Below are 27,739 nucleotides of genomic sequence, written 5' to 3' on the forward strand. Positions count from 1 at the left end.
ATTTTTTTGTTGTAAAGTGTGGAGTCATGTTTTGAAGTAATGATTTCCAGTTGTAATTTAAGAAAGTCTGCTAAATATCTAGAAAGCAAAACTTTAAAAACTAACAAAAACAAGTCCACAGAAGTGTTTTGTACATTTTAGAAGAGAAAGGGTCAAGTAGAATAATCGCGTATTCTTTCTTCTCTTCCTAGATCACTTGAGTTCATCCTGTTCTCTGCCAGCTGGCCGTGTGCCTTACCTCCTCGCTACTTCCTGCTCTGATGGAAAGGTGCGCTTCTTCAGGTGCAATGTTGAGACGCCGGAGCCCTGCAGTTTGAACAACTTGGTGTACCAGTGGGAGGAGTGGCCCCTCCTGGTGGAGGAGAGATTTCCCAGCAGCAGCGCAGTCAGTGTGCCAGGTCTCCCCGTAGAGGTGAGCTGCTGCCACACTGGACGGATTGCAGTTGCCTACAGGCAGATACCGAACACACCTCTACCCGCAACACCTCATCTTCACTCTCATGGACTGCTGGCTTCTCCGCCTACCTTGGCATCCTCCCCCTTTGTACACTACAGCACCAACAACACCCTCTTGACCCCAACGCTCACGGTACAGCACAGTCCAAATCTCACTTTAAGCCCGAACCCAGCGAACACTAGAGAGCCACTGGTCCACATCGGCATCTTCCAGTGTGAGTCTACTGGTGGTTCACAGTGGATTCTAGAGCAGACCATCGTCTTGGACAGCACAGACCCAACAGCTAGCTATGCTGTTAGCAATATGACTGGAAGTACCGATATTCCAAGTAACATCGACTTCTCAATTCCTAACGAGAACTGTCTTGGTTCTACTAGTAAGAGCCTGGTTCACTTGGACTGGGTTTCCCAAGAGGATGGATCACATGTTCTGACTGTTGGCATTGGGACAAAGATTTATATGTATGGCCGTCTGGCTGGGAAGCCTCCAGAACTGGGTCTGTCTTCTGATGCCACGAGAGACCAAAGCTTGTCTCGCCTGGTTCTGCTTCGATCGGTCAATCTGGTCTCCTCTGTTGAAGGCTCATTGCCAATCCCAGTTTCCCTCTCCTGGGTACGAGATGGAATCCTGGTGGTTGGCATGGACTGTGAGATGCACGTCTACTCTCAGTGGCAGCCGCCAGCACCACCCAAACCTAATGTCACAGTTGCCCAAGACACAGACATCAGCAGCAGCATTTCCTCCATAGTCTCAGCAGTCAGACAGTGCCAGGAGGAGGGTCTCAGCCCTGCGGCCCCCAACGCTTTACTGGCCCCTCCAAAAAAGGCCCTGACGAGGTCAATGATGAGCCTAGCTCAGAAACTCAGTGGGAAGAGAACAGCTTATGACCTGCCTGTAGAGATGGAGGATTCTGGGCTTTTTGAAGCAGCTCACCAACTCTTTCCCACCCTACCCCAGTACCATCCTGTACAGTTACTGGAGCTTATGGACCTCGGGAAGGTAAGAAAAATACCCAAATACTGTTTAAACTTGCATATAATTTATGTCTTCAATTGATTTTTTAAAATTTATTTGAGATCCTTGCGTAGGTGGTACGACAAGTCAGTTTTGTCACTCATGTAAAATAAAGCAGATCAAGGCATTTAAGAACAATGAAATCTGTCAAAACATCAGCCTTTGTTGTAGTTGCTTAACAAAAGAAGTAATTTACATTGACTTACATTATTTTTCCATCTTAAGGTTCACCGTGCGAAAGCCATTCTCTCCCACCTGGTGAAGTGCATTGCTGGTGAAATTGTGCCACTTAAAGACAACACCGCCAATCCAGAGAAACGTGTGCGCTCCCGAACCATCAGCGCCGGCGGCAGCACAGCCAGGGACCGCAAGATGTTCGGCAAAGCAGAGGGCTCCGCCACCGATTACACGGAGATCAGCTCCGTCCCTCCCCTGCCTCTGTACGCCCTTCTGGCCGCTGATGAGGACACACCAAATCCTGGTGAGCATAGAACGTGTGGTTTAAGAGGAAATACATTCAGCAATGAGAACGATAGCAAACTTTGTGTATCGATCAGGTGCAGCAAAGTACTGAAAAAACCACCATATTATGACAATGTTGAATTGAATGGAAAACAAATGCTCTTAATGTGCAGAACGGGCTGCAAGGTGACGCGGTGGTTAGCACCGTTGCCTCGCAGCAAGATGGTTGCCAGTTTGCATCCCGGTGAGGACACCTGGGATCTTTCTGCGTGGAGTCTCCATGTTCTCCCCGTGCAGTGTGGGTCTGTCTGGGTTCTCCTGCTTCCTCCCACACAGTCCAAAAACATGTTGAGGTTAATTGGTGATTCTAAATTGTCCGTAGGTGTGAATGTGAGTGTGCTTGGTTGTCTGTCTCTAAGTGTAGCCCTGTGATAGACTGGTGACCTGTCCAGGTGAACCTACCTTCATCCTGAGTCAGCTGGGATAGACTCCAGCCCCCCACAACCTTGGTGAGGATTAAGCGGTGTATAGATAATGGATGGATGGATGTGCAGAAATTTAAATCCAACTAAAACATTTTTAAAATTATTCACTGAATTCATGGAAGTCTATTAAAGAAAGAGAAGGAAAGAGAAGCAGGATTACTCTCTGGAGAAATGTGTTCTGCGTGGCTACAGTGCCAGCAAATTGGGCATTTTTTTGATCGTGTTTTTATTTATTTTATTGTTCCTATTAATCTACTATTTTGCAGCATGTTCACTCGCTGAACTTTGCCTCTGCTGGTAATAGCAGCTCTGAGCATAAAGCTAAAGCTACACCACTCGTAGCAACTTGTTGGAATAAGGTAGAGTGTAGTTTGACTTTAACTCTGACAAACATCCAAAATGTTCCTCAGGTACGATTTTAAGCAGGTATACAAACAAGCACAGATGAGCCGTATTTAAAGTGGAAAAGCAGTTGCCGTTATTTGCGACCCTGCCTTTAGGTGCAAAAAACCTGAGAATAACATCCCACTCCTCTTGCTTCGTGCTCTCCTGGTTTTTTCACACCGTGTGTCTGTGGAAACAAAAAGTGAAGAATGAAAGCAGAAATGCATGCGTACAGCAATAAAAAAAAAAAAAAAAAGTCTTGCTCTTTGATATTTTAATTTAATCTGCTGTCTCCCCAGCAGGAGGGAGACTTGTCTTCAGGCCTTTATGAAGTATGTGTCTTGTGTAATTTAGTTCTGTCCTGTGCCTCTGTACAGATAAAGTAGGCAGCGTGAGTGGAGACAGCGGGCACGGTTCCAGCCATACGGATGCTTACGATGAGCTCTTTCATACGCCCAACATGGTCGACCTGGACCCCCTGGACAGCGAGCAAGAGGAAGCGGGGAATAAGGTCAGCGTTTGTTAACTTTTACGTGATTACAAGAGATTTCCTTTAAAAAATTAGTGTGAACAGCAACATTTTTGGTACACTGGTGTGGAGCTAAGACAGTTACACATATCAAAGTTATTCAAATAATAATAATAAAAAGAAAGCCTTCCTGTAAAGATAGACCAGTTAAAGCTCATTGTGGCCATGGCTAATGCATTAAATATTGACAAATGAAAAAAGCTTTTATAGTTAAAATCCATTATCATGCCTGTCTTGTAGATTTAAATCCATCCGTGCTGCATCGTGCATTTAAACATTATGTCTTTCCTCCCCGTGTTGTCTTATAAATTAGAAATGCCACATAGGGAGAATCTTACAAACTGTTCTCTGTCCTGTTCCCTGTCTGTAGGTTATAGACCTATCCCAGTACAGTCCTACATACTTTGGTCCAGAACATGCCCAGGTTCTGTCCAGCCACCTCCTCCACTCCAGTTTGCCAGGTCTAACTCGGATGGAGCAGATGTCGCTCATGGCGCTCGCCGACACAATCGCTACCACAAGTACAGACCTCAAGGACTGCCAGGGGAAGAGCAAGGGTACGGCACTGAAGCAAAATGAACACAGAATACATTATAGGTTATTTAAATGTATAGAAATGCAGTACATAAGCGCTTCACTGTGCACCATAATCTATTATCATTCATTTTCCAGGCGGAGAGACACTGGATGAGTGTGGTTTGAAGTTCTTGCTGGCTGTCAGACTCCATACCTTCCTCTCTACCTCCGTGCCTCCAGCACACCGAGTACAGCTGCTACAGCAAGGTACAGTGGCGTTGTGGTTTTCAAACAGTTTTTGCTGTATTGAGGGCATTTCATAGCTGACACAAATATGCATGCAGCAGGTAGCAGTCTCTTACCTACTAAGTCAAATGCCCCTCAAAAATAGCACACTAAGTTTTTAATGTCGAAAGTCCTAATATAAGTTTTGTAGCTTGCTGAGTAAAGTACCAGGTGCCAGCTTCCTTCAGAAAATGCTCCAGTGCCCAGCAAGGTGTCAGGACAGTTACTTAAAAGATTCCTAAAGCTAGAAAAAGAGGAGGTTACTGATGGTGTCAGTTGTAAATTCTTGACTGTAAAAGTAAGATAAGTGAACAAGCCAAAGTCTCTTCATCATCCTTAACTATTGCAGTAAAGTTGCCTTGGAGCGAGCTACGACCGTTCCCGTAGAACTTCTCAATGGGTAGCAGGCAGCACAACACTACAGCTGTCTGAGGAAACTCACAGCTTTGAATATTTAAACCTTTTACACCTGCATTAACTCAGGCTGATGTGTTTCTTAGTGTTCCTTGTTAAATGAATTTTCATTTGCTGTGCTGCTCTTCTAACAATGACATTTAGAATACCTTTTTTCTCTCTGCAGGCCTGTCAACGTGTCATTATGCCTGGGCCTTCCACTCTGACGCCGAGGAGGAGCTGCTGAACATGCTGCCTGCCCTCCAGAAGGGAGAGCCCACCTGGCCGGAGCTGCGCTCCATGGGAGTGGGCTGGTGGCTGCGCAGCACCAACAAGCTACGCAGGTGCATTGAGAAGGTGAGGCTACTAATGCTGCTATTTATCAATTATATTTGTCTTAGCACATATCTAAAATAATGATCAAGCAGTTAGTAGCACATTCATGTAAAAGATGAGGGATATTTGTTGATTACTTTGATGTTCAGTTTGTAATCGTTTCAGATATTTTAGTCTTAATTTCATCGTCAAATGCATTTTTAGGATTGTTTAGTGTCTGGTAATTGATATAAAGTGGTTTTCTGCATTTTAGAAGTTGGAAGTGTTTGCCTTTCATCTTTTACTTAAAGCTTATTTGAAGGACTGATTAATGTGAAAGTTTGGGAAAGTTTTGTTTGCACACAGTAAACAGCACATAGACGGAAGCAATTTCCATCAAGATTGTCTTTTTTGTTTTTTCTTCTTCAAACAGAACAACATTTAACTCGTGCAGAACGCACTTTAAAATTCTACACTTAAAGGCTTTGAAGGTTGACTATTAGTGTTAGCCCTGTGCGCTTAATATCGATTGTTCAATTTCTAAATGAAATGGGGTTGGGTTTGTGAAAGTAGAGCTTTGCTAAAGTGGTTCTGAAATACTGCACTGTAACCAAATAAGAGTTACTCCATGAAATGACCCATAAAGCTACAGCTTGTTCTGTAGATAACACTGTATAGCCTGAGGAGGTGTTAGCTAAAATGTACTTTTTCCTTCTATTTCGTCAGGTTGCCAAGGCATCTTTTCAGAGAAACAATGATCCTCTGGATGCAGCTATATTCTACCTTGCATTGAAAAAGAAGGCGGTGGTTTGGGGATTGTACAGGTAGGCAGAACTGACATGATTTTGCATATAAAATGCAAATGCATGCACAGCAATCACAGTGTTTGCCCCTCTCCTAACCAAGATCAAATCTGTCAGACCACTGAGGACCAATGACATCTATATTGTTGTTTTCAATCTATAATGTCTTTGTCTCTAGGTCTCAGAAGAATGTGAAAATGACAGAGTTTTTTCGCAACAACTTCAGCGAGGATCGGTGGAGGAAAGCAGCCTTGAAAAATGCTTTTTCTCTGCTGGGAAAGCAGCGGTTCCAGCATTCTGCAGCCTTCTTCCTTCTAGCCGGCTCCCTTAAGGATGCTGTGGAGGCAAGTGGAAAATAGACATGACACAATGTTTCCAAGAAGCACTTGTTCCTTCAACTGCACTGGCACTTCCCAGTCGGATAAACCAAAGTTAGAAACCTTGCTTTCAGTATGAGTTAAGGCAAGTGCTTCTCATTTTCATTTGCAAGCTGTGTGTGTGACATTCAAAGTCAAGGGCAGCGTTCAGTGATATAGCAAAAAGCAGAGAAACCATATTCACAGAAACCAAAGACTAGTATTTCTATTGTGTGCATCCTTTTTTTATTAAAACAGTACGGTACATTCCCACAGTGCTGTCTTTGTCAAGAGCGTTTAGTGCAGCTCGCTGAAGAATTTATGACGTTAGCAGCTGACTCCTGGGTGCTGCTGTCATTCCTCCTTTTTGTGAGAATTTTATTTTTTATTTGCGTGCTGTCACAATTATAAAGCAGCATCACCACACTACTATTCATGCTTACTAATAAGGGACATTCTACATAATTCCTATTATTTTTACGGTGTGTAAACATAAATGTGTTATTTGTACGTTTGCCATCTATCACGGTTAAATGAAGCCACAAAAATGTACAGCTCTCCATATCAGGAGGGCTATTTCTGGTCATCTTGATTAACTTTTTATTTACCAAGGTTATGTCTGCTTAGAAACTCCCCAGAGCACCAAGTCACATTATTTCATCTGCATGAGTAACTGGAACTTCTCTAAGCAGTTTATGGAAATGAGCATCACCCAGGCAAAGGGCTCTCACTGACTTTGCTCAGCCTCTTTGGCTGGGAGGTAGTCTCATTGAAATGCACCTCACACCTTAGCGGTTGGGAGAAACCACAACAGCTTCAACTATCCACATACTTTTTGCTGTGAGCACAGGATTTTATTTTTATTTTTTTTGCATTTTTGGGTTCTTTCCCTTTTAACAGATAAAAAAACAAGAAAACTGCAGCTTCAGAGGATCATGTCCTACTGAATACTGTGCACCCAGAATATACATTATTTGTCTGTTTGGCTCTTTTCTTATCCACTTCAGTCTGTACCGAGAAGCAGAAAACATTTTTAAATGATAACTGGCTATGAATGCTTTTTTCTTTCTTCCTCCAGGTGTGTTTAGAGAAAATGCAGGACCTCCAGCTGGCCCTGGTGATCTCCAGATTGTATGAGTCTGAGTTTGAGACTGCATCCACCTACAAAAAGATCCTTCAGAGACATGTTTTGGGACACGACAAACAGGTGCACAGAGTTTGTGTGTGTGTGTATTACAGACACCAAATATAGTTTTTATTGCAGTTTAAGATGCATTATTGGATGGAATCGTCCTGTTGTTTGAATCCATCAATTTGATAAATGATCTGGAGAAACCAGAATGAGCCATTGTGATTTTCTGTTTATTTTAGATTCCTGCCCACAAGGACCCATTTTTGAGGAGCATGGCTCATTGGGTCTTGGAAGACTACAGCAGAGCCTTGGACACGCTACTTGAGCAGCCTGCTAACAGCAGCAGCTCTCGGCCCACTGAGAGCAAATATGACACTGGTAGGTCAGCCGGTTGCTGCCTGTCTGCACTTCTGTTTAACTACAAAAAATCTATTTTAAATTAATTAATAACCTATATGTCTTTTACCCCTGAGTTCACTGTTTTACCTTTATTTGTACTAAATTAAAAGAGGAATCAATAAAGCAAAACCAAGCAGTTATTTAACAAAATGTGAGCACATTTTCTGACTTATGATATTTACATTGGATTCTAATTATTTTAAATGTGGGTCAATTTTAGCAATACTTCATGTTAATGCAGAATAAGTGTCCATGATGTGTGAAAACTTTCAGGCCTGTCACATACAGCTTTGCACAATCAAACAAGGAGCTAGACGATAAGTGCTGCAGATTGCAAGTTGACACTATGAGGTCAAATCGTCTGCTTTCACAAACTGTTCAGGCTTTGGAACTATTTTTGGTCCCCTAAGTGAAGCGAAATTGCACAAGTAATTGCTGCCCGCTCAACACAGAACTCCATTTAATTAAAGAAAATATACAAGGCTCGCCTGAAGAATAGATGAAGAAGTGAACTTAATATCAACCTCACTTTGCCTTAAGAGCCAAACAGGTCCCAGATTAACATCCCTGTGCTACGTGTGTTTCATAAATGATGTTCTCAGAGTACTCGGCACGCTTACAGAGAAGGTAACACTGACTTATAGGAAAATGGTTCCTCTGCTGCCTGGTTTTTGTCACCAACACAGATGAAACACTGTCTTCTGTCTCTTTTTTTTTGACAGGTTCTTCTGTGTCGACATGCAACCCTGAGGTTTTCAACTTTTACACCTATCTCCGCACCCACCCGCTCCTCCTCCGCCGGCATTTTGGCTCCTCAGACAAAGCTAAAGTTGGCCTGACTGCTGAGGGTCGCAGGGCTGACTCCATAAGCCTGGATGAGAGAAGACTGTTTTTCACAGCTGCATATGCACACCTACACGCTGGCTGCCCCATGTTAGCACTTGAAGTCCTCTCCAAGATGCCCAAAGTCCGCAAGCATTCCAAACTCCCCGACCAGGGGGATGCAGGCACAGCCGCTGAACTCAGCGTTGGCAGTAGGAGTGCATCAGAGCCGGATTGGTCTCAGCCAGCGCTGAACGGCTACGAGTCAGACGGGAACAGCTTGTCCAACAGCCAGTCAGATTCAGTGCTAAGTTTTGACTGGAGCCAGCCGTCACTGACACTTCCAGACGAGCCCCTGGAGCTGAAGTGGGACAGCGACAAAGATGATGGAGACAATGACGATGACGACGATGCGGATGAAGACGAAACAAAAAATGGTAAGAGCGGTAAAACGGCAGACAGCAGCAGCGTGTTCCAGGACGCGCAGGAGGCCACGCCGGCTGCAGGAGAAGACCCCGAGGACAGCAGTGACTTCATTGCACCATCTGATGATATCTTGGTGGCTCAGCTGAAGTTTACTGCCTGCTTAAAGATTATGACCAACGAGCTCCGGACGCTGTCGACGGGCTACGAACTGGACGGAGGGAAGCTGCGTTATCAGCTCTACCAGTGGTTAGAGAGAGAGGTACGAACACATTTAAACTCTGTTACAGGCTTAAAGGTCAAATTTCAAATTACATAATTAAACCTTAGTTTTAATATTCCTCCATGTTATGAAATTAGTCTGACTGCACACTTAATTTCACCCAATAAAATTTTTATAACTTGTGTAACTTGCGTAACTCCCACACATCTCTCCTGTCGTCGTGTTCATTGTTTGAACATTTCATCTGAGTGTGCGCTGCGTCAGTGCATATCAACATCACATTGCTAACAGTGTAGCTCTTCTTCTCCAGTAAAATTGTGAAAGCAAATTGACGATTTGGTGAAATGCTTTGCTTTGTCTCTTATCCATGATTGATATATTCCTTTCTAATAAATTGATTTCATCATAGAGCTCTGTTGATTCCCCAGGTGGTGGCTCTCCAGCATTGCTGCAGCTATAAACCTTGCCTGCCAGAGCTGTCTGTCCAGGGTGATGGCCCCGTTTCTGGATTGGTAGAGGAGGAACAGGTGGGTGTTGAAAGCTGGCTGCTTGCTATAATAAAAAATAAATAAATAAAAAAATAAGACAACAGCACAATGCCTGGTGAAAAAATGTGAGTTTGTTGCACCATTCTCCCTCGGATCTCCGTTTGTCAGAGCTCTGTTTTTGTTGTCGAGGTAGAAAAAGCTTCGAGCGTTTGGCATCAAATTTTGGTTTATTGTCAACTATTGATTCCGTTTCAGCTGCACACCTAATGATGCATACCTTCTCTTGCACAACACACCTACTGTGTATTAAATCATCATGTGTTTTTTTAACAAAGCTAGTTGAATACATTGCCTGTAAACGTAGTTGTTTTTAACACTGGGTGACTTTTGCTTGAACACTGGCCAGCTGCGTTACGCTGACATGTTTACACTGATGCTGATTGATTTGTCTATTGAACTCATCAATTAAAAATGTTTTTTTCTAGCCTGGAAGCCCCCGTGGTGACAGCCACAGGGTCAGGAGACACTGGCTGCAGACTAACCAGCCCTTACTGAGGATGTTTCTGAGCTACTGCAGCTTGCACGGATCCCACGGTGGAGGATTGGCTTCTGTACGCATGGAGCTCATACTGCTGCTCCAAGAGTCTCACCAGGTAATTAAAACATACTAAAGGACACTGACAGGCAGAGCGGGAGAGTTTTGTGGTGACAACTTGATTAGTGTGAGTTTACAAAACTATAGTAAATTATTGTGTTTATGTTTGTAGTGATAAAACAAGTCGTTATTCATTTGGACGCTTTGGCGATTAAAAACCTAATTATAGTTTGAGGAACTGATCGGAGGAATAGATTGTCTCTTGCTCCAGTTGCATCCTTTGATTTTTGTGTCTATGAATGTATACAAAATGAATCATGACCATAAAACTAATTCATTTAACGAGTTGGTGATTGATATTAGTGGAGGTCTTTATACGTTTAATAATGACAAGCATTAGCTAGTTAATTTCACAAATGTTCTCTTGAGCAGTCGTGGTTCTTATCATAGAAAATATGAGTGTTTCTTTTATGGGGGGGTACCTGTGTGGACAAGCAATTTCATTTTTAATTGGGAAATTAAGAAAAAAAAGGCAATTATAGCTGTACAGTGTGCCTTAGACTTTATCTGTCCGTGTACCTGCCTGCACAATCTAAATGTACCGTTTGTCTTAATTGTTGCTGATTACCTCGATAAGAACATAAAGAATAACAGTGACGGAAAAAAACATGTTTGTGCAGCACAAAAGACAGAAAGATTAAAAACCATTAGCTGCAGAAACGTTCACATCAGTGAGCAGAGCTGCTGCATTGTACGACAGACCACATATTCTCTTTGAAGGGAAGGACACCGAGCAGATGAGCAGCAAAGTATGCATGAAAGACGAACATGAAGCCATCTGAAAGGCTTGTGTTAATGCAACTAGATTCCCAAGTCACACACACACACACACACACATGCGCCCACACACTCAGACCTAGTTACTGCGCGCCGGCGATTGTCTGTACACCTCCAGCAATGGGCTGACAGGTTGTGCTGATTCGTGGAGCTCCGGAGGGAGGTGCCGCCGTAGGCTGACTATTAGAAGGTTGAGTCAAATTTTAGGAGGTAAACAACTCAATGAGCCGACATGGGAACGGCGCTCTTGAATGTTAGCACAGTCGATGGGCACCGGGAGTCCTTTCTACTCTCCCGCTTTGATTTTGGAATAGAAGCAGTTTCTTTTGTCCCCGCTCTGGTCCCATGGTTGTCAAGTTCCTCCATTGTTGTCGAGGAAATTTTTGTATTTTTTCCTTTTGTCTTGACTTCAGTCAGCCTGTAGAGCATCTGTTAAGGAGGTTAGTGACAACTGAGTGTGATTCATCAGGGGTGACGTGCACAAGCCTGTGGTGTTCTTCCACACGCGGAGTCATAGTCAAGAGTCTGGGAAACGCAGAGAAAACAAGGCCCCCCTTCCAGTGCATATGTGGTCTTTTTTAGCTCTTTAACTGTCATTCATGCACACTCCAAAAAAGACATGTTGAAATCATGTATGACGTTTCCAGCAATCAGCTCACCTTGTCTTTATTATGGCTCAGGAAACAGCTGCAGTTTCAAAAGTTCAAAGTGGCTCCCTGCAGTTCCTGGTTCTCTTTGTGAGCTGTCTCTTTTACCCTCTAAAAATAAAATGAGGAACTTGAATGTGTCTTCTCTTATTTTTTAAGTTTTACTGTTGTAGGAGGTTAGATTACGTATATATACATATATGTATGTCTCAATGTGTGGCTGTGAGTTCAGTGTGTTACATGATAAACACGTACGCAGCATGTGCATTGAGTGAGAGTGAGTTTAGTCGATATGCTGTATGTATTTAACACGTTTCTCTCTGACTTCTGCCTTCAGGATGACTCCACCCAGTCAGTGGCGACATCCAGTCCTCAGCCCACATCCATCCCTCTCCTGATGGCTTGTACAGCCAACGTTAAGACGGTGGTGGCCAATCCCATCATCTACCTGACCAACCTGACTCATGACATCCTGCAGACCATCACTGCACTCGACTCCCCTCCACACCCTGATGTTGTTAACAACGAGGTGAGGCTGTTTATTTAAGAGCGGGCTTTTTTGTTTTGTTGCTAGAACAGCTATAGATTTACAGTTTCATCGAACCAAGCTGTAATACTGGTCGATGTGTGCAATGACACAATCAAATATGATAGTGGAGACAGTACGTGCATACAAGTTTATTAGTGGTACACAGTGTTGTGGACACACGCGTTTCATCTTGTTCATTTGTGTATGTTAATGTACAGTTAATGTGCTGCAAACAGTTTCCTAATTACACATCCTGCAGATGCTGGGAAACATTAGCATTCATTAGAGGTTATGTTTGTATCAAACAGATGAATTTAGGTTCAATATTCACTCTCCTTTTTTAGCTTTGCTTTGCCCTTCCTTGGAAAATATCTGTTTAGTGAAGTAAGCGTGAACCAAGTTCAAGTTGTGAGCTGCAAAGCCAAAATAATCCACAGAGCTGAAGGCAACTGCAGTCGAGCTTCACACCACAGGAAGCCCGTTTCACGTATACAGACGAGAAGAAGTGCACCGTCTTTAAACCATTAAGGCTATTTGTTTTGGTTTTAATTTCAGATCTATGTGATGCACACCTTGGCTGCCTCCTTATCAGCCTGTATATATCAGTGTCTGTGTGACGGACAAACCTACAGGTAAGTTTCGCAGTAAACAGGTTTACTAAATACACTTATTTATTACCATTCTTTTTAGCCTTTTAACCCTCTAAGCTATCCTGTTGCAGAGACTGCTCCCCAAAGCAACAGCAGCTTTATACGGAAACTGAGCACACCACTAACCTTGAGCTACTTTCAAGCCATCCATTTTTAACAATGATTTGAGAAACTAGGGAAATAAATCTTTTTTTTTATTCTTTGAATAAACTGTGACTCCAAAAGGTTTGAGATTTAGTGGGTATCCACAGCTCAATATTTCTCCAGGCAAGATTCTTCAGTTCTTAATATCTTCAAGCGATGCTTACAAACAAACCTGATGATTATTCTGTTCTAATAATCTGATTTTATGTTCCTGTGCTTAGTATTAAGGAGGAAATGCTGGCAATGATTATTTTAAGTTGTGTCCTCCAGTTCTGTGGGTGTGTCAGAAAGTTTTAGGGGCTTGTTAGCGGAGAACAAGAAATAATAAGGAACTACTGGTAACTAAGAATACTTAATAACAAGAGGGTAATGCACACATACTGCACAGTTTAGATCAAACATTAAATGAATGAATAAATGTACGATGAAAGTAGAAAATGGTTTTCAGGGTTGTCTTAGGCTTTATTCTGGATTTGCAAAGTGCTACATTGGTGTGATTTAGCCCTCTGATAAAAAGCAGTTTCACTATGTAAAGTAGAATAAAAACTCCAAAATATGTTCAGTGTAGAACAACAAAGCTGTAATGCAAGAAATCATAAATAGAAATAAACAATTTCTACTTTCTTGTTTTGAATTGAAATACAAAAAAAAACTGGACTCAACATGTTCAACATTTTTCCAAGTGTGCAAAGTTGTTTAAGCAGAAAGACGCTGAATTTTTGTCACATGAAGGAGTTTTTTTGTAGATTAAAGTGACATTGATGAAATATATTTGATTAGGTTTATCAACAGAACAACATTTGACACACAATTAGTTTAGAGGCAATTGCAAAGTTAAACATTTCTTTCCAATTTTCTATGGTTAAAGGTGTAATTGTGCCGTTTTTATATTTAAACACAACTTTCTAACCCTCTGGTGGGCTTTTGGGTTCACAAGGTTAAGACATGAAAAAAGAAATGTGGAGGTTTGCTAACCAGAAATATGACAGGCACTTGTCTGTTTTGATCATGTGGAGTATGAATTATAAAAGCTCCAAGGCTGCTGTTTGCTATTCTTATTGTAAATACTTAATTAGGTTTTTTTTTTTTGTTTTGACAGATGGGAGGAACATTGTTTATTTAACACTCTTACGTACCATAACTCCCAATCACTTTGACAACAACCCAGTTGGATGGATGGATGAATGCGTGTGGGATTGTTTGGTTGTTTGTTTTTTTTTCTTTTTTTCTTAAATAACCCATTTGGCTTGTAGCTGTGCTGTTATGTGACTTCCTGTCGGTGGTTCTGCCAGATTATTTGATGACGTATAGAAGAATTCAGGCACGGTGCCGTGACCCCGGTTATAGAACTGATCCGTTAAATAATGCGTCAAAAAGGGGTGAATTTTTAGCATTTTTATTTGAAGCCAAGAGACAAAACATTCATTATTCTTTCAGGGCAACAATTTCAAACTTGACACAACTCTAAGTGATGTGATTAAACGAACACTTGGTTTTGCATCGTCTTATCCGCCATATAATTTACTCATGCACACTCGCGCAGCCCGTCTATCACGCACTTCTGGGACCCGAGCAGTCTAACTAAATTAGCAAGGCTATTTCTAATTTAACACCGTCTTTGTTATGGTAATTATGATATAAACTCTCCTGGTGTGTTGCAGCAGAGGTTTGATGAAATGTTGCTTCTGCTTTTTCCTCTGGAGTGTCTGAGTGTGAGTGTAAGAGTGTGTGAATTTTTAAAGGGTTGTTTTGTGGATCTAGGTTGCTGGGGGTTGAGTGTTGCTAAGTTGACAGTAGTTTGATTCATTTTGTGCTCGTTTTTTTTTAAATCGCATTAGCGTCAGTTTAATTAGTTTAACTGTTGAGAAATCAGCCAACACGTATATCCATATGAAAAGCCCCGGTGCACATGTGCAGTCAGTGGTGTGTGTGTGTGTGTGTGTGTGTGTGTGGCTTTATGGATTAAATTTGTTGTGAGAAATATGTTGGGAAGAGTGACTGCTGCTCCTTCTTTTGAAAGACATTCCCTTTGACTTTTGAATTCTTTTTTATGTGGAGGCAATTGGTTTTTTTTCACAGAAGCTTAAAGGAGGACTTATTGGATGTTAGAAACTTAATAGACTCCCTGGCGGCGTAAGCATCCCATATTCTCTGTAAAAATTTCCTCTTCAACCATCCCAAGTTTTTTTTTTTTTTTTTTTTGGGGGGTGCATGTGTTGAAAAGGCAGCTGACGTGAGAACTTGATGTTTTCTTCATCATGAGGCATTTCTTCTTTATCACCAAACGGCATAGATAGGCAGCTAACCTGAGATGCAGCCCATTAGTATTTCATGTCCTGACAGAACAGAGCTCGACGGCAGAGTCTCATTCTTACAGACAGCATCCCAGAAGTCAGAACAAATGTAAAACATTTAAAGTAAATCATTGTGATATTATCTATTTACACCACCTAACCCCATTTTTTAACATTTCCACTCTTCGGTACAGCTTTTCATGTTTAATATAAATGTTTTGCTTTGTGCCCTCATGCCGACTCTGGGGGGTCCATTTCTTTTGTCTGCTCTCTCCCACAGCCATGTGAACCATTTCACGGGGACTGTGTATCAGAGTGTTTTGCTGTCTCAGAAGCAGCCGCTCAGAACTGTCAGCATGGATGAGTCTGTACAGCCCAACACTTCTCCTGCACAGTGGCCAGGTAAACCAGTCAAAACAAACTTTTTACGCTCGACTTTCACCGCCAACAAATCAGAGCTAGCAGTGTGTAGCCTCCGTACCTATGAACTGTATCTCCCCTGCTTGCAGCACTAAGCCCATTCTATCTTACTGCCATGAATGTGTGGTTTCAGTATGTTGTTATGCTTTTGTCTGTTGGACTCTGTACAGTATCTACATAGCAGAAACTGTGTGCTTCCCCCCATATGGATTACATCATCTGATTAGATTTTGGAGCACCTTTTACTGAGGAAGCTCTTTATTTACCAGAAATATATTAAACTCTTCACTACGTTACGTTCAAATTGATGCCTGGTATGTAGTGAAATATGTTTATATAAAACTTGAAGGGCACTTGGAGGGTGCATTCTTTGCCAAGGCCAGTGTCTTATCTCTCAATTCTGGATTGGCATCAAAATGTAATGGTCTCTTCCCTTGTCCAAGATTTACTTCTCCGCCGAGTTTCATTAAATTTGGCCGTAGTGTTTTTGTGACTGACAGAGAGTATAGTGAGCATTTGCATCAGCAGGATGATATATGTTCAACATAAATTGCAAACATCTCACCCCGTGCAACACTGTGGGTCCTTAAAGTGGTTTCATTTATGTTTTTTTTAAGGTCTATAGCATCAGGAAATAAGCTATGTTATGCACTTAAAATATTGGGGCCAATTCATTACAGGTTTTCGTCTTTTTTCTGATGCATTGCCAAGAAGAGAAATACGCTGCCAGGCTTATCCTTCAAACAAATGTGTACTTTATTTTACAATAAAGTGACTTAATGGTGTTTTTTTCCTGTTTCTTAAAATGCAAAAAGCTTAATGTTGCCATCTTCTGTTTGTATTTGAACATTTCTGTGGTGGGTGTTTTTATTTTTTTGTTAACAAGCTGAACTAAAACCTACACTTTAAGTGCTTCTTCAAATCCTGCTGTCTCTCTGTCTTCTTCATCCTCTCTCCAGGTATCGCCTCTCTCATTCGTCTGTTGAGCTCAGCAGGTGAGGAGAGCCAGCCGGGCTTAGCTGTGCTGCTCTGCGAGATCCTGACTGCCGTCTTCCTCAGTCTGTTTGTTCACGGCATGGCCACTCACTCCAGCAACGAGCTGTTTCGCATCGTGGCCCACCCCCTGAACAGCAAGCTGTGGGTGACAGTGTTCGGAGGAGGCGCCCGGACCCCTGTCATCGAGAAACCCTGCAGCCCAGCAAGAACACCCCCACCAGGTGCTTGTTTTGTATCATCTAGGTTTCTTTTTTTTCCCACCAATGGGGTTTTCTTTTGGAGGTGACCCAGTAGCTAAATCACATCAGTCCTGCTAAATTAATTGGGTTCCCGTCTGTAGGTCAGAGTGAAATCCATCAACCTATTAGTGTGAAAGCTGTTTGCCTCACACTCTGTCTGTGCCACTCTGTCATGGTTGGCAGAGACAACCTGATGAACTGCAGCTGTGACTGTATATTTGACGTAATGCATGCATTTGGAACAATGCTTTTTTTTAAAAAATTCTTACTAGTATGTTCCAGCATTGCAAGGCATGTCAGGTTTGGTGTGTGTTTTATATGATGTAAAAAAAAAAAAAGCTGGTTTGTTATGATACCAATTTAACACCATCACTCAACATTTCAGCCTCACCAAGTGGCTCAGAGAAGAAGTCCAGACGATTCAGGCTTCTGTCGTCACGCAGTGGCTCCAAAGAAGAATCGGGGATGGACCGTGAGGCACCAGCAAGTCCAAGGCACTGCCCTATTGTGGAACAGGAAGCTGCCTCTATCTTTAAAGAACGATTTGTCCCTCCAGAGCTCAGCATCTGGGATTATTTTATCGCCAAGGTAGTCCACAATATGAATACCAATCCCTGAAAACCCCCCTATTAAACATGGTTGAAGTACATTAGGGTTCTTTGTTGAGGTAATGCTGCATATTTAGCATTCATGTATAATAGAATCATTGCATTCTGATCACATTATGATAATCGTATTATAGTAATTTGGTAATCATCTAACTACATAAATCTGCTATAATAATCCACAATAACTTCAGTGGGGGAAAAAAATGTGGGCTTTTATTTTTCCTCTGGGTGTTTTTCTGAAGCTAGAACAATGCGTCTCTGTCTTCTTCATTGTTGTTCTGTTCTGTTCTTTTCCATTTTAGCCTTTGTTGCCACCATCAGAAAACAGAATTGAATATGACTCTGAGGACAGCCAGGGTAGCAATGACGAGGAGGAGGATGACGACGACGACGACTACGGAGATGTGTTTGACCCCAACTCTCCACAAAGAGAGCATTCAAACCACAACTCATACAGGTAATGACACTGCGCTGAGGAGCTATTACTGCCAACGGTGACTCATCCTCACCTCAAGTCAAGCTGCCTTTATTAAACCTGAATGTGTTTAGAGCTGTTTGTCTCTTCACATTGACTCCGCGCTGCCTATAAATTTCGCTCCACGTCGAGTCGAAACGCACCTTGATGTCCCCAGTTTCTGAAAGGCAGCTTTAGGAGTGTAATCTGATTTGTAATGCCTTTTTCTTCTCTTAAGTTGGTGTTTGATGCGTCTGGCCATGGTTCAGCTGGTGTTGGTCAACCTCAAATCCTTTTACCCAATGGCAGGATATGATCTATTAGGTAAGCACTAAAATACATCACACACCCTCTGATGTACCATCATCCAGGATGTAGATAAAGTGCTGCCCTATTTCTCACTGCCTGTCTCGGCTAATCTCATTGCCTCCCTGTTTGTGTGCGCCTGCTTCTTTTTAATGCAGACCTGCCTGTGGGCTCTCCTCTGTGTCACGCTGTGCTAAAGACGCTGCAGCGCTGGGAGCAAGTGCTGCAGAAACGGCTCGAGATCTTCGGCGGCCCTCCTTCCAAATACATTTCCACCCACCTCCACGATGAAGCTGCCACACCTGGCCCCGCCCTGCTCAGACACAAAGCCCTGTTTGAACCAACGAATACCCCATTCAGGTAGCATCGCAAACTGAGTAACAGAAAGGAAACATGCTGATGAAAAGTTTCATGTTTCTCTGTCTTATTGTGTTTATTCAGCCAGAACCGTAAAGACGTTCGTGTATTTTATTGTCTTTATATCGCTTCAGCCCCTCAGATGCCCTCTTTAGCTTTTAAACATCATGAATTAATGTTTGGTTGAACAGCACCAAATGAACCTGTACAACACATCCACACGAGTAAATTGTGTTTAGAAAAGTTTACAGTTTTATCTCTGTGCAAACTCACTGCTGTAGAATTCCTCAAGGCCCGTAAGGCAAGGCAGGTTTATTTGTACAGCACAATTTGTACCCGAGGTAATTCAAAATGCTTCACACAAAAGTATAAGAAGACAGATAAAATCAGTCCACAGAACATAAACACAATTATTAATTAATTACATTAAAAGCAAAGAGGCAGATAAAATCAATCCATAAAAACATAAATCTAGAAGAAGAGTACAGATAAAATACTTTCAGCGGTCATATGCACAACTAAACAGAACTGTTTTCAGCCTGGATTTGAACAGTGTCAGCGTTATGGCCTGTCTCACATCTTCTGAAATCCAGGTCCACATTTTAGCTGCATAAAACTGGAACCGTGTTTTGTCCTGACTCTGGACACCAGCAGGAGACCCTCCCTGAGGTTCTCAGAGTAGTGGTAGGAGTAGTAGTAGGAGTGGGAGTAGGAGTAGGAGTAGTAGGAGTAGGAGTAGTTCTAGCCTCACCATGTTTGGTCCTGACTCTGGGCACCAGCAGGAGACCTTCCCAGAGGTTCTCAGAGCCCGACATGGTTCATATGGCACCAACATGTACTTTGGTGCTGGACCATGAAGAGACTTGTACACGAGCAAAGCTGTTTTAAAGTCAGTTCTCTGAGCGACAGGAAGCCGGTGCAGAGACTTGGACTAATATGGTTGTACCTCCTGGTTCTAGTCAGGACTCGAGCAGCAGCGTTCTGGATAAACTGCAGCCGTCTTACAGCTCGTTTAGAGAGGCCAGTGAGCAGAACGTTACAGTAGTCTAACACATGGATTAGTCTCTCTACGTCTGGCTTAGACACTATATCTTTGATTTTGGCAATGTTTTTTAGATGTTAAAAAGCTGCTGATGTTATTGACTTAATGCAGCTGTTAAAGTACACAACGTACTGTAGAGAAAGCAACAGCTACGTGAATTTGACGTGGCTTGCCTTGAGCTCTAGATATGTAAAGTTTTCAAATCAAACATTACTATTTAAACACATTTACTTGGGATTCGGTGAGCTGCTGAAACAACTGATGCATTGAGGCTATTTTAATAAGTTAAGGTTCTGCTCTGTTCAGGTCAAGCCACCACTCGGCGCTGCCAGTCAAACGTTTATGGCAGTTTTTGGTCAAGCAGGAAGAAGTGCAAGAGACCTTCATTAGAAACATCTTCACTAAGAAACCAGGCACGAATCAGGTACGTCACATTTGCACCACCTGCTGCATGTAGCATCTCCATATTTTAATTCTAGCAAATTGCATTAATTGTCATTGAATAACACATTAACTATTTTATGATTAAATTCACAATACTCCTGTATTTACCCGCAGGCAAAACTGCATCATTATTGCTTTTACATCCCTGTTGGCTCACTTGTGCTTTTTTTTTTTTTTTTGTTCTGCATGCCAGCCACATGTATTATTGCTACCTCTATGCATGTTGATAATTTAATTTTTATTCGTATAATTACACTCTGTTTTATTAACAACACAATAATTCCGTCTCTGTGTGTGTTTGCATGGATTACCACTGGATGTTGTTGTTGTTGTTGTTGTGCGTTTCGTGTGCGTGCGTGTGCGTGTCTGTGCTGCTTCCCCCGATCATTAAAGTCGGTTGAGGACCAGACTGACAATATGAAATGTTCAGGGATGGACGAGACAGGAAGCAATCAGGTACTGCCACTTCGGATACATTGTTGTGCTGCATAAGTGCAATAATTTATCAGCTTAATCAGTGTAATTATCAGACTGTAGTGTATAAATAATACACAATACATTTGTGTTGTGTATTCCTTGTGGTATTGGTGTTGGGTGGGTATCAGACCTCGTTATCTTTTGCAATACTTGCCAGATAGAAAACAAGAAGTTGGTACCAAATGTTTGAGATTGTATTTTTTACCTATTTTTTAATTTTCAAACAGTAATCTGGCCCCATAGGCTGGCACAGATAATTGAAAATGAAATGTGTTGCAAGTAAGACCATGCCATTTGCTTGTTAACAAACCATTTCAGTAAAATGAGACATGAATTAAGAAATCCAATCTCACATGTAGGGCTGAGGGGAAAAATCCTTCCAGATGTGTTTGGTCCCAATTACGAGTAAGAAAAATCGTTGCGGTTTCAAAGCTGTTTGAGTGATCAAACAATTTACCAGCACGCTTTACAGTCTGTGATTGACCAGAGCGTCACTCTAAAGATCACACAAGATAACTGTAAACTTAAAGCTTTGCAGTGCAAAACATTTTATATGAGAACTTTTGGGGTATATTCATTAAGATGTGTGTTAACCAGCCGTGCTTTTGATTTGGCAAGACCAATGAGTAGCAGTCATATACTAAACACAGATGTGACACCTTATGAAACATACTTCACATCACTGTAGTTTGCACGGTACAAGATGTACCATTGGTTAGCTATAGGAACAGGCACATCATGTGACTTTTACAGTAGAGTAATAAACGTGATCTGTCACATTTAATCTTAAATGTTAGAATTCTGATCTTGACAGAATACAGTACGTTTTTTTTCTTCTTTTTTTCTAAATGTTCCTGTCAGAGTTTGATATTAATCTTACATTTAGCTGTCTAAATATTCATGTGAATGTGAACCATAAATCTTAAATTGCACTGTACACTGTAGCTTCATAGAGGTTTTTCCTAATCTTCTGGCTCTCAGTGTGCAAGCTGCCACGTTATAGCAACTCCATTTGGCTCAGTGTTAATTAACTCAGCTCTCGGAGGACAAGCTATGAAGCTGAATAGCTTCTGATTAATGGGCCCAACACTGTCGCAGTGAATCTGCGTCCTACAGGGATTATGTGCTCGGCGAAAATGGCAACCCACCATATTTAGATTTCTGCAAGTCGAGTTTTACTTCATTCCATCTGACAGAAAAAGACATGGTCTTTTCCTCTTGAATAAATTCAGTGAAGACTTTAATTGAATTTCATGCTTAAAGGATGCCTGTCTCATTTTGAGTAACTTTGGCATCGAAATGTAACATCTCTATACAATATGCAGGGCCAGAGTATAGCCTACAGTGCTGCATACATCCCAAAGGACCGCGATGGTACAGTGTGCACTTGCACTCAAGGGATTTTGCGCTCATGCTATCTCATGCCAGTAACCCAGTTATGTTGGCCGCTGCTGTTTACAGTGTGGCCTGATGCACCTCACATGTCCTCTCCTAACTCCCTAAAGGCAAGACAAACAAACACATGAATTACTCAAACTACAGTGTATAGTGAGGAAACACAGTGAGTAACCTTGTGCATATCTCCCACAGCAAATATTTTGACGCTTAATTTATCAACCCGCTCTCATGGGTCTTGTCAGGTCATCGGTTCTGTAGCATGAAAGGAAACGTAGCTGTAATTACGGCTGATGTATTTGTCTGCAGGAAACGTTTCACAGTGCTTTAGTTGTAACCGTTGAATCTCCAAGGTGGTAATTTGTGTGCTTGTGTGTGCGTTTGTTCTCCTCTCTGCAGACTGAGTCAGATCTGGGCAGCCCTGGAGGGAAAGCACGCATCATCCACAAGGAATCTGACATCATCACAGCCTTTGCCATCAACAAGGTAAAAACCCTTTTACGTAGATGTCACTCAGCAACACAGAACACTAGAGATGAGAATAGTGCATCTCCAGTCTTCGTTGGTTGTCAGTCTATCGGTCTTCTTTATGTAAAAATTCTCCTTTAGTATAATAAATATTCAGTATGTTAGAATAAATCAGTACTATGGAAGGCAGCGTGTTTATCTTTGTATTAAGGGTTTTTTTTCCTGTTACTGGAAACCAAAAGACATACAAAAATTGCTAGAAATTCCCTCCATGCAAACATGTTCAAACCACATTTGTGTCTGCTGGAGAACAGAAAAGCTAAGTGGCTTCAAAAAAAAAAAGTGGTTAAGTTTATTTAACGTGTCATGTAACCTTTTGTGGGAGTTACCCATTTACTGAGAAACGCGCTCCCAGCGATGAATCCCGCCTTCAGATGTTTTCTTTGAGCACATGTCAAAGCTGCTGTAATCAATATTTCTACATTAACAGTAGGTCAAACATCTGTGTCGGTTATGAAAGAGGTTGCTTGTAGTGATGAGCCCTGAGAGGATATAGATAAAGATGTGGATGTGAAGAGTTGGTGGTACGTATCAAAAACAGAGCCGCGACGAGAAAGTGAGACTAATAAGTGGCGAGAAAATAAATACTCGTGTTGCTCTGTGCCTGCTTGTTTGCATTTCACCCTCCGATATGTCAGAGCGGTGTGTCCTCAAGTGGCAAAAAAATAAAAAAAATCAATTAATGCTGCTTTAAGTCGTTTCAGTTCAGCTGTGCGTGGCAACAAGCCCAATAAACTCATTTGAATTTGGACTTTTAAACTGTGGTGGATTCTAGCTGATTTTTTTTTTAAAAACTAGTGAATTTCAAGTCACAGCTTGCTTTTGACCAATGCACCTTCAAATTCAAAGAAAATATAGAATTCTTTCGACCGGCAACGCAACTCTTACTCCGCATATGGCCCTTTGATGTGGTTGAGCCTTTGTTGTCTTTGTTTGATATAGGAAGCGGTTCAGGCTGCGATAGCCTTGGTTTGAATGTGGTTTATTTATCTGTAGTTAAGCTCTTCTTCAGAGTGATCAAAGGAAAGGGTTCCTCAGGTCGTCAATAAAAGGGAAAAAATGGATGGTTTTGTGACCACTGATGAAACAAACTTGGAGAAAAAAAAGAGTCTCTTGTGTGCACATACATTAAGACTCAAGTTCTTTTCCTTGTTCTCGCTGTCTTCCACTTCTCCCTTCCCTCACTTCATGCCCCCGTCTTTCTCCCAGGCAAACCGTAATTGTTTAGTCATGGCCTCCACCCATGACATTCAGGAGTTGGATGTGTCATCCATCTTGGCCACGCAGATCTTGACATGGATCGATGATGATGAGGCTGAGACCAAAGGGTAAGGGAGCAATCTGTGTGTGTGTGTGTTTGCCTATGCACAGTGTACTTGTTGCGACCGGCGGCTGTTAGTTCATGCAGAGTAGCATCAGCTCACCTTTTCACCCTCATACCAACAGAGCTAAATTGAGTGTGGGCATGGGACAACGTGACTTGTTTGGTAATGGCCGCGGAGCTGGTACACATGCATCGGCACCGTTGGTATTCACATCGTACTCTTCTACTTGTGCATGGCTGCTTCTTTATGAAAAAAACTTATCCCTCCTTCTCTGTCTTTCTATCTCTCTATTTTAAGGAAGATTATCTTACCTTCATTTGGAACACAAGTAATCTCTCTTAAGCTTAAACAGCCCCGGATCTGTCTCGGAAATAAATGCAGTTACGTTGTCGCGTGCTGTGCACAAGTCACAGGCACGAGAAGTAAAAGTGAGGATGCTTTCAGAAATCATTTTATCAGTTCACTTCATTAAAAGTGCAGTAAACAGAGGAAAGAAAAAAAAAAAAAACTAAATCGAATCAATATTTGATGTGACCACACTTTGCCTTTAGAACAGCACCAGCACTTGCGCTTTGCAAAGCACTTGGCAGAGAGGTTGTTGAGGCATTTTCTAGAAGTTCCTCTGTGGATTTAGGTTGTCTCTACATGAAATCCCAGAATTATTCAGTGGCGCAGAGATCAGGGCGTCGTGGGGGGGCCGTGCCGCCTGTTGCAGGGCTGCTTGTTCTTCTCAGAGCTGCTTACTATATGGAGCTGTTTTGCTGTAAAATGAACGTACCGCCTTGGTTTATATTTATCTGAAGTACCTAAACATTTTTGCACACTACCGTATGATTATTTTTCTCTCGGCAGCGTTGGTGGAGACGACTTCCTGGTGGTCCATGCACGAGATGACTTTGCCAGCCTCCACGGCACCACACCGTACACCCACAGCAGCCCCGGCACACCCATCAACGTGCCGTGGCTCGGAGGCCTGCAGACCGGCAGGGGGGCAGCCGTGGTAAGCTCTAAACCTCAATTAGTTTGTGAGAATGTGGAAATCTGAAAGAGCAGTGTGGACCAGAGACTCTGTGGTGGTTATGGCCTTGACATACTGTATAGCAGGGGTCTCGAACTCCGGTCCTCGAGGGCCGCAATCCTGCAAGTTTTAGATGTTTCCTTCTTCCAACACACCTGATTCAAATGATCAGGATCGTTATCAGGCTTCTGCAGAGCTTGATGCTGAGCTAATCATTTGAATCAGGTGTGTTGGAAGAAGGAAACATCTAAAACTTGCAGGACTGCGGCCCTTGAGGACCGGAGTTCGAGACCCCTGCTGTATAGTGAACCTTGTTTCCTCCTTGTCAAGTAAAGTTTCTTCAATATATGATAACATTTAGGCTATTTGTGTGCCTTCCCCATCTTATCCTGCTTTAAGCCTTGAATGTACTCCGCTGTGGAAAGACTGCTTGTGCTGTTCTTTGCACCTGTAGAGCTACAGTGTAGGTGTTACTGTATAATGAATATATTAAATTTTGCACTTGTGCCCTTAGGAACGGGGTGATATCGGGCATTTAGGTTTATTTTTTGATAAATCAATGAACAGAACATTAACCTGAAACTACTTTAACAATCAATAGTCATTTTTCAAGCAAAAATGTTCAATATTTCCCAGTTTAATAGTTCAATAATTGTCAAAACTTGCAGCTTGCTAATTATTCACCGAATTACCTGCAAGATTTCCCTTGTTTTAATGTTTGGGGATTGATTTAAACACTTAAAGAAGGACAGACATTGTCAAATATCAAGTGCATGGAGTAAAAGTGTGAGCCTCCATACACAGTACAGTACTGATGCCACGAGTTTATAACACTCATTGCAGCTGTCTGGGATTAATTGATGTAGTCTGTTGCTCTGGATCTGCCCTTCTTTGTATTCAAAGCAAAAAAAATCCTCAAAGCAGCTCAAATGACTTAAATTAATAATTCATCTTTGTCTGCGCCCAGTTTGCCAAAAGCACCATGGCGGCTAACATTAGCTCCCCTCATTGACTTACAAAGGAACTGAGATGTTGTTGTCTGCTGCCGTTTGTGAGATGCCGGCCTCAAATCTGTAATTTTTTATTTTTTTCCTACTGTTTTTGTAGCAACGGTCTAATAAAGCTGTCTCACTGAGCAGAGAATCTTGGCGCTGGCAGCGATGACGGAGATTGATTTTGTTCTGATGGTAGCAGTGTCTTTGAATTGAGTAGATATGAGTCATGTTTGTTGATATTAACCAGTTCACTTATTGCACTTGATATGTGGACTGGACAGTCAGTGCCGCTCTGCATCACAATTATTCCACCAACCAGTCAGGCGGTTGGCTCAAGGTTGGAACAGAATACATTTTGAGACAATGCTAAATGAAATCCTTGGCAGACATTCCTGCTAATGACTGCCTCTCTAGGCCAACAGTTATAATACATGACAGAATTAGTAACTGAGCTGCAGTGTATTAAAGCGATTATACGCTACATAATACAACAACCATCCATTTGTGCGGCAGCTTAAAAGCAGCATTAAATGTTTGCTAATATATCGCCTTGAGATCAATGTAATTTGTGGATCACTTGGAACAATTTTGCCACAGCTGCAGTAAAAAATGTTTCCGTAGCTTTCAGCCACATCTTGTGGTCTTCCCAAGCTGCAACTCCTGAAAAACTAAGAGAAAAGCTGCAGTTCCTTGAATGGCCACTTGAGGCTAACTCCAAAGTGAGTCACCCTCGTGGTAAAATCATCAACTTCACTGCAGAAATAAACATGTTTACAATCTGGTTCAAAATTGGTGCATTTCCATATTTAAGAAAACAGTCCAGGGGTTGGATTTTTATATAATTCACCTGCTTAAATTGTCATAAGACTGAAAACTGTTTCTAGTTAAGGGTGTTTTGCGAGTGAGTGGTAAGCAGTTCCTGGCTCGCGTCAGCTCCATTCACACTCCACCTCTTTTCCCATTTTTTGGATTAGCTGGAAGTTCGGCGGTCCGGCGCTGCCAACACGCCGACTGCTGAGTCACCACGCTGAGTTTTAAAACAGCGGGTGATGTTATAAAGGGTTCCTCCTTCTTTGTATACGGTCCATGGATCTTCCACAGCGAATAGATTTGGTGGGCTGATATATTTCGATGGATGTGGAGTGTCCTTTATCTCTCCTTAGACTTCGATCCTTCCCCGGTCTCTGCTATGACCAGGTCCGGTCTGGTTGCCCATGTTGTCTGTTTGTTTTGTCCAGCGTCACATGTGATGACTACTCCACTTTTGTTCTTTCATATTAAATGTTCCTAATCGTTCCTTAGTGATGTAGGGAAGCTTTAAAAAGAACAGCCTCGTAACCACGACTACCACAATCAGAGTTGTGTCGTCATCCGATTCCCCGCTGAGTTGTGATGAGGGTTTTTTTTTTTAACCTTGATAACATGTCCGTATGTGTTTTTCGCATACCAGAAGGTGTATTATGAGCAAAACAGGCACTCAACATGTGGTATATTTTCAGTTTGCCGTGGCAACCGCACAGGCAAAGTTAAAAATACCCACGAAAACACTTAACGTACAGCATGTGGGAAAATGTGAATATGCCTCTCTAACTGAACGCTGGTTCAGAAGAAGTACTTCAACTGTTTTCTTCACTGAACTGCTGCAATCACACAGTAAACATGCTGTCCTAAGTCCTGCATTAATGTTCATACTCAGGAATGAGGAGGGAAAGAGGTTTTATCAGGACAGTGTACCGACATTTGGCTAATGTCTGTTCAAGGTGGAGCTTTTAATTCTGATCTAATGCTGGACAGTTTAATGAAACAACCTGTGACTCTGTCCACAAGGCTCTGATCATCCCATCAACACAACATTAATGTCTATTAACATTAAGCAGTGTTTATTATTCAATCAGTTCTTGATTGGTTCATTTTGTTCTCTTCAAAAAACAAAACAAACAATCAAGTACAGTT

General features: G+C 42.1%; 1 protein-coding gene across 2 annotated transcripts in view; it reads left to right on the forward strand.

Annotated features, from left to right (window-relative positions):
- dmxl1 (Dmx like 1) overlaps window positions 1–27,739 on the forward strand; it is a 56,642-nt gene that overhangs the window by 18,883 nt on the left and 10,020 nt on the right. Inside the window, exons 19-44 of one of the 2 annotated variants that reach the window (XM_008289151.1) lie at window positions 192–1,456; window positions 1,697–1,952; window positions 3,180–3,313; window positions 3,702–3,888; window positions 4,004–4,114; window positions 4,713–4,882; window positions 5,567–5,664; window positions 5,822–5,987; window positions 7,078–7,206; window positions 7,371–7,509; window positions 8,253–9,037; window positions 9,427–9,525; window positions 9,972–10,139; window positions 11,903–12,094; window positions 12,650–12,726; window positions 15,463–15,584; window positions 16,562–16,819; window positions 17,223–17,425; window positions 17,748–17,902; window positions 18,138–18,223; window positions 18,364–18,565; window positions 19,911–20,028; window positions 20,442–20,504; window positions 22,320–22,406; window positions 23,658–23,776; window positions 24,626–24,773. In XM_008289151.1, coding sequence (XP_008287373.1) covers window positions 192–1,456; window positions 1,697–1,952; window positions 3,180–3,313; window positions 3,702–3,888; window positions 4,004–4,114; window positions 4,713–4,882; window positions 5,567–5,664; window positions 5,822–5,987; window positions 7,078–7,206; window positions 7,371–7,509; window positions 8,253–9,037; window positions 9,427–9,525; window positions 9,972–10,139; window positions 11,903–12,094; window positions 12,650–12,726; window positions 15,463–15,584; window positions 16,562–16,819; window positions 17,223–17,425; window positions 17,748–17,902; window positions 18,138–18,223; window positions 18,364–18,565; window positions 19,911–20,028; window positions 20,442–20,504; window positions 22,320–22,406; window positions 23,658–23,776; window positions 24,626–24,773 — 5,537 coding nt within the window. The remainder of the gene's footprint in view (window positions 1–191; window positions 1,457–1,696; window positions 1,953–3,179; window positions 3,314–3,701; window positions 3,889–4,003; window positions 4,115–4,712; window positions 4,883–5,566; window positions 5,665–5,821; window positions 5,988–7,077; window positions 7,207–7,370; window positions 7,510–8,252; window positions 9,038–9,426; window positions 9,526–9,971; window positions 10,140–11,902; window positions 12,095–12,649; window positions 12,727–15,462; window positions 15,585–16,561; window positions 16,820–17,222; window positions 17,426–17,747; window positions 17,903–18,137; window positions 18,224–18,363; window positions 18,566–19,910; window positions 20,029–20,441; window positions 20,505–22,319; window positions 22,407–23,657; window positions 23,777–24,625; window positions 24,774–27,739) is intronic. The other variant, XM_008289152.1, reaches the window with a different exon arrangement.

The sequence above is a fragment of the Stegastes partitus genome, unplaced genomic scaffold, assembly GCF_000690725.1.
Source record: "Stegastes partitus isolate 25-593 unplaced genomic scaffold, Stegastes_partitus-1.0.2 Scaffold596, whole genome shotgun sequence".
Classification (NCBI taxonomy): Eukaryota; Metazoa; Chordata; class Actinopteri; family Pomacentridae; genus Stegastes; species Stegastes partitus.